The following is an 11,176-nucleotide window of genomic DNA, read 5'->3' on the forward strand; positions in this document are numbered from 1 at the left end:
TTTTCCCCATTAAGATTTTTAAAAAAAGGAACCAAACCAAACAGGGCTGCGTTTCCCAAAATATATGCTATTGGATCGTTGGCCAACTATGATCACAATTTCCATTGAACTCTATTGGTAACGACGGAACTTGCGACCATAGTTGGTTTTGGGAAAGACAAAAGACAAAGATAGGCTACAAGATGAGGGAAAGAACTATGACAACCATGATGCATTGCAAATGACACAATCAAAATGCAAATGACAGATAGGCCTATAAAAGTATTGTTTTAAAGTTTGAGAGGTTATCCACCTTATTTTTCAGTTAAGAATAGGCATCGGCCATTTGAAATGTTATTGTGTCTGGCTTCCAGTATCATTCGCTTCCAGTAATCTTTAGCTTTAAGCTGTACAACACAGCTCGTTATGCTGCTTGATATTGCAAACTGGTAATTACTTACCATATTATTTTAATGTATTGTCTTAATTATAAACATGCTGGCTTGTAGAGCAAACAGTTTTACAGTTTAATGCACTTTTATATATTCGTTATTTCTCATAATAAATCTGAAGTCTCGCACATTCACCGAAAACACCTTACTTCCGCGTTAAAAAATGGTAGATAGGGAGATTTATTCTTGGTGTTTTATTTTGAACTATTCTCTGATTGGTGGAGACTTTTTGCAGAATCATGGGTAATGTAGTTTTGTCCACCAGGAATCCGGTTGATAAACACGATTCATTTAAAAAATATACTTAAACAATGCGGGCTTTTGACTTCAACAGAAGCATAGCCACCGATTAACAAACTCGTTGCTCACAGTTTACCCCGGAATATGACAGGTATTCTGCTATTTCAACTCCATTGTATTTCCAAATTAATTCCGCTTAGTTTGTCAGTATATTGAAAGAGCACAGCGTTGTCACATGGTGTGACTTTTCTCAGAGCTGTTCATGACGGACAAAATACAGTGGTTTGTGATCACTATTTGACTACAACATTCAGAGATTGGAATAGCTCAATGTAGTATCTGAGCCGACAGGTGCCCTCTGTAGGAATCTAAGCTGACTCGTCACGCATGATGATGCCCAAAAATATGTTTAGGAAGGCACCTCAATTGGTTTTGAGAGGTATCTCGTTACGCAAAGACAGACCAACAGAGGTGGACAGTAACAAAGTACATTTACTTGAGTGGGCTACTGTACTTAAGTATACTGAGTACTGTATCTGCACTTTACCTGAGTATTATTTTTTCAGGAAACTTTTTACTTTAACTTCACTACATTTGAAAGACAAATAGCTATCATACTTTTTACTCCACTAAATTTCTGTCAAGGTCCTTGAGGAGAAAGTAGTAACGTCAGTCAAGGGACGATTTTTGTTGCAGGGGTTGCATTTTGGTTGGAAATGAAAGTCGGGTTGACGTCATTTTCATTTTCAACCACAATACAACGTCTGTCCAACGTTGGAGATTAACGTCAATCTGACATTGGATTCTGACCTCAACCTGATTTTCATTTTAAACGTTGGGGTTGGTCTTCTAAATGTGAATTTTGTCGTTGTTTTGGAGCGCACTAGCTTATAGATAACAGTAATGCGAACACATTCATACTAAAAGCCGAAAAACTTTAAATAGGGCACTATTTGAGGGAACAGCCATTTGGGTGTCCGAAACCATTGTGGACGTTATTGAGTGCACTTATTCAATCTCACATTCAATCCCGCTACTGGAACTGTGTTCTAGAAATAAATTTGATATTGATATGAGGGTAGGCAGGCATAGATTCTGAGGCATAAGGTACTGCAAACAATGCATTGACATTTACTTTTTTACTTTTGATAGGCCTACTTAAGTACTTTTAAAAACGAGTAGCCTACTTCTGTACTTTTACTAAAGTAAAAATCTTTACAACTTTTACTTGTAACGGAGTAATATTTGACCAGTAGGCTATCTGTAGGCTACTTTCACTCAAGGAAGATTTCTTACTTTGTCCACCTCTGCAGAGCAATAGCCTACTATAGACAGGGGAAAATATGATAATGTCATGTCACAACTTTCATCATAATGAATGCGTTCGTTGTGAATTTTATGCTCTTCTTGCACTGAACACCGAATTCACTTATAATGTGTAAATAATGTAAAGACTCGGTGCTGCCACCTTCAGTGCAGTGCCTATTTTGTTTTCATTTCCATAAAATTGTTGCATGCATGGACAACAGCAGCTTTGATATAATTTTTTTTTAAACATTTAATCACAGAATAAAATAAATGTAGAATTATATCATATGTAAAAATATATCAATAAATCTAGAAATATATCATAAAAAGAATAAGAAAAAGTCTTATATTACACAGTTTAATATGCTTTATACAAAACAACATTGCCTTTATTTAATGTTTTATAAACATTTATGTTTATAACATGTATTCATGTAACATTTATAAAGAAAATATCACAATTTGTCATTTAAAAGCATACAAAAATATTATCCATGTAGTCTTTTGCATAAAACAAAGCATAAAATTAACATTGAAATTCAACATTCAAAATGGAGGAGGTGGAGGAGGAGGTGGTGGAACAAATTTTCCTCCTGTATTAGGAGGAGGAGGAGGCGGTGGTGGCATGGAGGCATTTTGGGGAGGTGGAGGTGGTGGTGGTGGAGGTATAGAAGATCCACTGTAGGCAGAGCTAGGAGGAGGAGGAGGAGGAGGTGGAGGAGGAGGAACAGCTGTCTTGCCCTGAAGAGGAGGTGGTGGTGGAGGAGGTGGACCAGCCATGTTACCTGGGGGAGGAGGAGGTGGTGGTGGAGGATTTGCTGACGTCATTGAGGTATTTTGGCCAGTTGGAGGTGGTGGAGGAGGAAGCAAAGATCCTCCATACTCAGGATTAGGTGGAGGTGGAGAGGGAGGAGGGGGTGGAGGTGGAGCGTCTCCTATCTCATCATCCAGGAGAGGTGGAGGAGGCAGCATGGACAGGTCGGGATAGGCATATGGAGGTGTAGACGGGGAGTGCTCAGACTTGAGTGAAGGAGACTGTGAAGCTGGAGAGAGACCAGGAGGAGCTGTGAAACTAGAGCCCACCCAGTCGGGCACCGATGGAGGAGGAACTGCGATACCCAAGAAAGACCTGAAACCACAGCAAATACATCAGATTTCTGAAGACAATGGAACAAACTGAGTTCATTGAAAACATTTGTAACCAAATCAGTAAAAGCCATTGTGTATACATACCAGTTGAAGGTGCTGGACTCCAGTGTGCCAAGTTGTTTTAAAGAGTCCTCATCGTCTGTTTCTGATTTTGGCTCTTCCTTCGATGTCACAGATCAGCAGAATAATTTGAAATAAATAAATCAGTTCATCAATAGGGGTTTTAAAAATGCTGCACAAATGATTGAATAAAATATTTTAATATTTTAAATTCCATTACAAATACGATACCTTATAATTAATACATTCCCAAATAGTTTGGTTTCTACTTATTTTGGTTCCAATGAATTTAGGACTCTATAAAAAAATAGTAATAAAAATAGATTAAAAAATGCAGTTAAACCCCCTTTTTAAGAGGCAAGTACGTCATTCATATATATACATTATATACTGTATATATATATATATATATATACAGTGAGGAAAAAACGTATTTGAACACCCTGCTATTTTGCAAGTTCTCCCACTTAGAAATCATGGAGGGGTCTGAAATTGTCATCGTAGGTGCATGTCCACTGTGAGAGACATAATCTAAAAAAAAAAATCCAGAAATCACAATGTATGATTTTTTAACTATTTATTTGTATGATACAGCTGCAAATAAGTATTTGAACACCTGAGAAAATCAATGTTAATATTTGGTACAGTAGCCTTTGTTTGCAATTACAGAGGTCAAACATTTCCTGTAGTTTTTCACCAGGTTTACACACACTGCAGGAGGGATTTTGGCCCACTCCTCCACACAGATCTTCTCTAGATCAGTCAGGTTTCTGGGCTGTCGCTGAGAAACACGGAGTTTGAGCTCCCTCCAAAGATTCTCTATTGGGTTTAGGTCTGGAGACTGGCTAGGCCACGCCAGAACCTTTGATATGCTTCTTACAGAGCCACTCCTTGGTTATCCTGGCTGTGTGCTTCGGGTCATTGTCATGTTGGAAGACCCAGCCTCGACCCATCTTCAATGCTCTACCTGAGGGAAGGAGGTTGTTCCCCAAAATCTCGCAATACATGGCCCCGGTCATCCTCTCCTTAATACAGTGCAGTCGCCCTGTCCCATGTGCAGAAAAACACCCCCAAAGCATGATGCTACCACCCCCATGCTTCACAGTAGGGATGGTGTTCTTGGGATGGTACTCATCATTCTTCTTCCTCCAAACACGTTTAGTGGAATTATGACCAAAAAGTTCTATTTTGGTCTCATCTGACCACATGACTTTCTCCCCTGACTCCTCTGGATCATCCAAATGGTCATTGGCAAACTTAAGACGGGCCTTGACATGTGCTGGTTTAAGCAGGGGAACCTTCCGTGCCATGCATGATTTCAAACCATGACGTCTTAGTGTATTACCAACAGTAACCTTGGAAACGGTGGTCCCAGCTCTTTTCAGGTCATTGACCAGCTCCTCCCGTGTAGTTCTGGGCTGATTTCTCACCTTTCTTAGGATCATTGAGACCCCACGAGGTGAGATCTTGCATGGAGCCCCAGTCCGAGGGAGATTGACAGTCATGTTTAGCTTCTTTCATTTTCTAATAATTGCTCCAACAGTGGACCTTTTTTCACCAAGCTGCTTGGCAATTTCCCCGTAGCCCTTTCCAGCCTTGTGGAGGTGTACAATTTTGTCTCTAGTGTCTTTGGACAGCTCTTTGGTCTTGGCCATGTTAGTAGTTGGATTCTTACTGATTGTATGGGGTGGACAGGTGTCTTTATGCAGCTAACGACCTCAAACAGGTGCATCTAATTTAGGATAATAAATGGAGTGGAGATGGACGTTTTAAAGGCAGACTAACAGGTCTTTGAGGGTCAGAATTCTAGCTGATAGACAGGTGTTCAAATACTTATTTGCAGCTGTATCATACAAATAAATAGTTAAAAAATCATATATTGTGATTTCTGGATTTTTTTTTTTAGATTATGTCTCTCACAGTGGACATGCACCTACGACGACAATTTCAGACCCCTCCATGATTTCCAAGTGGGAGAACTTGCAAAATAGCAGGGTGTTCAAATACTTATTTTCCTCACTGTATATATAGCATGTGAATGACATACTTGCCTCTTAAAAAAGGGGTTTTAACTGCATTTTCTAATATATATATATATATATATATATTGAAATATTATTATTTTAAAAATACATTATATCAATAAATACTGTTTATAAATATAAATAAATAAAAAAATACTATTACATACACCACCTTTCAAATGTTTTCTGTAATGCTACTGAGAGAAGTCTCTTAAGCTGACCAAGGCTGCATTTACAGTAAAATACAGTAAAGTATTATTACAACTTAAAATACCTGTTTTTTATTTGAATATATTTTGAAATGTGATGCAAAGCTGAATTTTCAGCATCATTTTTTCAGTCTTCAATGTCACATGATCCTTCAGAAATCATTCTAATATGATGATTTGCTGCTTTTCTGATTTTCATTGTTGAAACTTTTGTGGAAATTTTCATCCCCTCAATTGTTTGATGAATAGAAAGTGCAAACTAACAGCATTTTTTTAAAACAGTTTTTTTTTGCAAACATGTAAATATCTTTAGTGTCATTATTGATCATTTAAATGCACTGTTGATGAACAAGTATCAATTTATTTAAAAGAAAAAAATCTCACTGATCCCAAACTTTGAAACAATAGTATATAATAACCTAATAATATATAGACAACAGAATTCTACATATTTTAAGCATGATCCACATTAGATCACATATTATTTATATTATATAATTTATAACATTAAAACATGTCTAAATTTTCTTTTAATTCAATCACAAGTTAAAAAAACAGCAATGTAAGTAAAATGTATTTTGTTTGGATGTATATTTGCTCACATTGTTGCTGGCTTCCCAGTGGCTGTGGCCCAGTTTGTCCAGGCGGGTGTAGGATATGGGAACACGTCTGTACGCACGAAACGGCTCCTGTCCTCCTGCTGGGGGAACCAGCTTCTGAGTCCGGGGAACTTTGGACTGTTTGGTCAGCACTCCGATCTCTCTCCGGGCAATTTTCTCCTTGTACATGCCAACTGTCTGAATGTGAACACGGACATTAAGAGGCTATTTTTGCCATATGCAACTTTGACAAGATTAATGTCTGTTAAACAGGAGCAAACACTAGTGTTTCATATTTCTAGCATTGTCCTGACTTGCCCTTAGTTATGACTGGCATTGTATTTCATGAGAATCTGGTGCTTTCCGTTGAGTGATATCAGGAGCTCACCAGAGTCAGCATGTTGACGGAGGACTCCATCTGTTTGAGCTGAACCGTCTGCACATCTAAAATCTTCAGCACAGATACGGCCAGATTGTTGATCTGGTACGAGACATTGGCCAGGGCCTGCGCGGTGAGAGCTTTAGACTCTTCAATGACACTTTTGGTGTCCTCCACCTAAAGGTAAATAATCATTTTCAATAGGCCTATTCAAACTCTTCCATGTTTTTTTTTTTTTTTTTTTTTTTTTAAATTATGAATAACAGCAGATTGAAAGAACTCCAGACGTTCTACGACATCTGAAACGTAATCAAGGACTTACATTTATAGTTTGAATGAATATTACAGAAACGTTGCGCTCTGGAGAACATCAAATGTTTCTATTTACAATGTGTTTTTGCAGAGGTGAGCAATGTAGCCAATCACAGACATGTTTGATGACCTCTTGATCGCAATGGTCAATCTCATTTACAAAGTGTAGACTCAATGCAAGTAAGAGATTCACTGTGCAGTGTAGACATCACTGATTATAATTATTGTGAGATCGTGATGAACTGAGGTGAATGACAGCATTTTAGTGATTATAACCTGAGCAGTCTTTCAATATAATATTACCGTTTCTCTTCATTTTGATGGTCCCTTTAACAAATTCTGTTGACTATAAGCAACGTTGCACCTACATGTCTACTAACTCTCATTCATTAGAGTGTTAGCAGATTATTAGTAGACTGTAGGGTTAGGGTTAGAATAAACTGACACTTGCAAAGCTACTTATAGTCAGTAGAATGATTTCTTGGGGACCATCACATTAAATAGTGAGCAGAAATTAAACAGACAGTCTACTTATACTCTAAGTTAGTTGACATGTAGTTGCAAAGTTACTTAAAGTCAACAGAATGTTCAAAAGGGAACATCAAAATGAAGTGTTAGTTAGCCTACCATTATTAAATATTATCCTTATTATTAAAGACCTGCAAATGATAAAGGCATTTGCAAAATTATTGCTTTCAATATAACGGACCTCCAGGATACAGATATGGATTCCTAGATAAACATGTTAAGAACAGTTTTCATGGAGTTCTAGGAATACATACCACAGCCTTGTTTAGGCATGTACGCCCTCGGTGCAAACAGCACGAAGCTGAAGACTCGAAAAGAGTCAGAAACTTAAGAAAGGTTTTTCAGTAATCCATGTGAATAATTAATTCACTTTTCAGAAACAAATTCCAGTTTTAGTGAGATACTCGTATATTTTGCAAATGTAATAAAATCCAGTTATTAAATTCACGTGCATTAAAAAAATACTAGACTACTTATCAGTGAGTGTAAATATTACAATGTCGCACAGCATTTTTAAATCAGTACATACTATATATTTTTAGGCCTAATGTAAACATAAGATCACATAACATCAAGTAAAATATCTAAAATACTCTATTTATGAGAATATATATATATATATATATATATATATATATATATATATATATATATATATAAACAATGAAAGTATAGAAAAACAATGAAATAAATGTCTCACATTGAGGTATTTGTTCTGGCAGTAATCGGCCACTTTGTGAAGGTTGCTGTGGTTGTCTAGAAGAGCTTTTCTTGCCATCGGAGCCTCTTGAAGGATTTTGTCTATGCATTCTTTACAGTTGTTGTCTCTCATTGTGCAGATCTGCAGTATAATGTACTGTATGCTGCTGGTTATGGCTCCTCTCTACTGACTCTGGTAAGACAAAACTAAGGTGAACTAGTGAGCGACTGAAGTGAAGATGACGGGCACAGACATGTTGGAAGAGTGGGTGTGTTTATAAAGCAGTTCTGCACACACTTTCAGATCTCACAATAATCTTTAGTGCAGACACGCTACAGAGTGTATTATCTATCTATCTATCTATCTATCTATCTATCTATCTATCTATCTATCTATCTATCTATCTATCTATCTATCTATCTATCTATCTATCTATCTATCTATCTATCTATCTATCTATCTATCGTATAGGAAAGAACAATGTCAACATTCTTCAGTAAATTATGACAGGATTCAATTATTTTACACTATCCCTTTAGAAGAGAGAGAGAAAATAATGCATGTCTTTGTGTGACCACAAGAGGCCACAATACAGCTATCAAAGTGCATTAGGTCCTTTATTTCAGTTCAGTTAGTGTGGATCTCTATTTCCCTTTTTTCACTCGTTGTGAAGTGTATTAAATGCATTTGGGTCTGTTAATAGCTAATTTAACAATGCTCTAGTGAGTCTTACATCTAAGTTTGTTCAGAAAACGAAATATTAAATATTTAACCTATTAAACAGTGATCTATTCCATGACCATAAAACTCTGGTAATTCGTCAGTAAACAGACTTGTCTCGCCAATACAACAACACAGAGATAAAAACTGTCGATCGGATACTTTTAAAGTTATTATATTGCTGTTAATGCCCCGTCACTGCGAGCTGTGCATTTTAATGTGTCTGATAGGCATGGCTATTGCTATGAACTGAGGCCTTATAGATTAGCCATCATATTTTGCCCATGTGATTGATATTTCATGAGCAAAGTCTGTTTCAATGATAATTGGTTATCAGTATCGCTTATCTGCATGCCAGTTACGTGCATCACGTTTTTACAGAGATAAATATCGTCATTTTCTTTTATGCATGCAAAGCACTTTCATGCTGTATAAAGAGCATATCAGCTCCCGTCTGCATATTCACTATATACAAAATAATATATTTATAATGTGTTACAATTATGCGAAAACATTAAGGCTGAAACATTTCATGCTATTAACTGCTCCCATGCCAACAGCATTGAAGATCTTTGTGACTAATAACAATAGTGCGTTCCAGGAGAGGGACAATCTTTTCCACAGGAGCATATAGAGCTGGAGAGTTCAATGAAAAAAAGAAATCCATCATGAAACAATATTGCCTTTGTTCGGGAAAGGCCCTTCAAGGGTGCTGCAAAATGATCCGTCTGACCTTTATATGTAATTACATTTGGTCCTTTTTGGTCCAATTTTGACCTTTCTTCATTGAGGGACATTAAAAAATGGCGGTGAATTCTAACACTGTCACGTGTCAGTGTTTGTTTGTATTTTCAGTAGTCACATGTCTTCCTTTGTTCTTTTCCCGCCACTCCTTCGTATCCATTACTGTCATTTAGTTCATTTGTGTCACCTGTGTTTAGTTAATCATCATCATCATCATCATCATAATTATCTGTATCACCTGTGTCCTGTTAATCAATGTTCATCTGTGTTTGTATTTAGTTCCATTCTGTTCAGTCGTTGTCCAGTCCCTGTTGTATTAAGTGTGTGTGTACACCTGCTGCCTGTCTGGATTAGACTGTTAGTAAAAGTTTGCATCAGAACTTTTGATTCTCCCTCTTCTTCTGCCCGCACCACACAGTGACAAACACCACTTTTTTTTTTTTTTTTTTACAAGCAGCATTGTAAATATTTCAATTTATTAACTAAATATTGGAGGCTCTTAAAAGTCTCGTGTTGTCTTGCTGCTCAAGATAGTCACTAGTGAAGAGAGGGCTGTTCGTTCTTGTGGTGCCATCAGTCAGTGTCGTCGTGATGTCGTTTTCCAGTTGATTAGTCACATGGCATTTACAGCTCAGGTGATTGGCTCAAAAAGTTTCACTCAGTGGATCCTCTCCCAGCCTAGCAACTGCAGTTGTGATGAATGCTAATAGTTATAGGTTAGTTCTTTCTAGATATAGGCCTCTCTAAAAATTGGTTATTCTCTGTTCTGATATGATCATATCAGCTTTTAAAAGGGAAAAAACCATGTGTTGGTATGGATGCCAGAGTGTGGTTGGTATGCGTGTTATAAAAAAATATGTGTGTGCATGTGTGTGTTTGTAATATTAAAGCTACACTGTAGGATTTTCTCCCATCTAGCGGTGAAATTGTTTATGACTATACCAACTGAATATTACTTTCTAGCCCCTCCCATTCCGAGGGCGTTTTAACTCCTAAGGTGGCCGTATTATTTCAAATCTGCCGGCAGTCGCGAGTAATCTCCCCCTCGCATTCGTCACGGTGCCACTGAGTGTAAAAACGCGAAAGGTGAAGCTTGAATTTCCAGGTATGTCCCTCTTTGGCTAATGTATTTTCAAGATGGAGGCGCAACATGGCTGCCGCCATTCGAGCGACTCGCTCGTACAGTATGTATTCTAAATGGCAGATTCTACGCTTACGAGAATACTTGATTAGTTGGTATAAGTAATTACACATTAATGAGCACATATCATTTTGAAAGAACAAAGTGTTTTTTGCTAAGAATCAACTTAAAAAATGACACAGTGTAGCTTTAAGAGAGAAAAACTCAACTGCAAATCTATCCAATCGCTGTGCACCAGTGGAGTTTTGCTGACATCCAATGGGGAAAAATTGTTATTGTGCCCAAACTAAATCTTACCAAAAGCTAATTTTTTGAGAAATCAACCTCAAATTTGGAACACAACATATATATATATATTTGGCTTTGATTTTCAAGCCGTTTTAGAGTTCAACTTGTATCAAAAAATATATATTTTATATAAAATAATGTTCATAAATAATTTTCATAAACTTAAACCTATATAACTTTTTTTTGGATTAACTTATTATTATTTTTATTTTTATACTTCAGCAATAATCTGTCAAGGGTCTTCTTTAAAATGAGACCAAACTTAAGTCTGTGCTCCCAAGCTTCACATTTTTATGACAGTTTTTTGACACTATGAACCTACTTGTAACTTTTTTTTTTATTGA

The 11,176-nt window shown here is 36.9% G+C and overlaps 1 protein-coding gene across 1 annotated transcript; it reads right to left on the bottom strand.

The window, feature by feature from the left end:
• Positions 1 to 2,223: 2,223 nt before the first annotated feature.
• On the bottom strand, positions 2,224 to 9,448 carry abi3b (ABI family, member 3b). The gene is made up of 6 exons (XM_079851032.1): positions 9,393 to 9,448; positions 7,940 to 8,131; positions 6,409 to 6,576; positions 6,024 to 6,218; positions 3,213 to 3,289; positions 2,224 to 3,108 (listed from the first exon to the last, which is right to left on the bottom strand). Exons 2-6 carry the CDS (start codon positions 8,069 to 8,071, stop codon positions 2,526 to 2,528), a joined length of 1,155 nt encoding a protein of 384 aa, XP_079707158.1. The 5' UTR covers positions 8,072 to 8,131; positions 9,393 to 9,448; the 3' UTR covers positions 2,224 to 2,525.
• Positions 9,449 to 11,176: the final 1,728 nt, after the last annotated feature.

Source organism: Squalius cephalus (genome assembly GCF_949319135.1).
Source record: "Squalius cephalus genome assembly, chromosome: 19".
Lineage (NCBI taxonomy): Eukaryota > Metazoa > Chordata > Actinopteri > Cypriniformes > Leuciscidae > Squalius > Squalius cephalus.

Coding starts and splice junctions, on each gene's coding strand:
- abi3b (XM_079851032.1), bottom strand. CDS start 8,071: ATGAGAGACAACAACTGTAAAGAATGCATAGACAAAATCCTTCAAGAG. Junction 3,290..6,023: donor ACTGGGAAGCCAGCAACAAT/GTGAGCAAATAT, acceptor GTGACATCGAAG/GAAGAGCCAAAATCAGAAAC. Junction 3,109..3,212: donor GAGTCCAGCACCTTCAACTG/GTATGTATACAC, acceptor CTGTGGTTTCAG/GTCTTTCTTGGGTATCGCAG.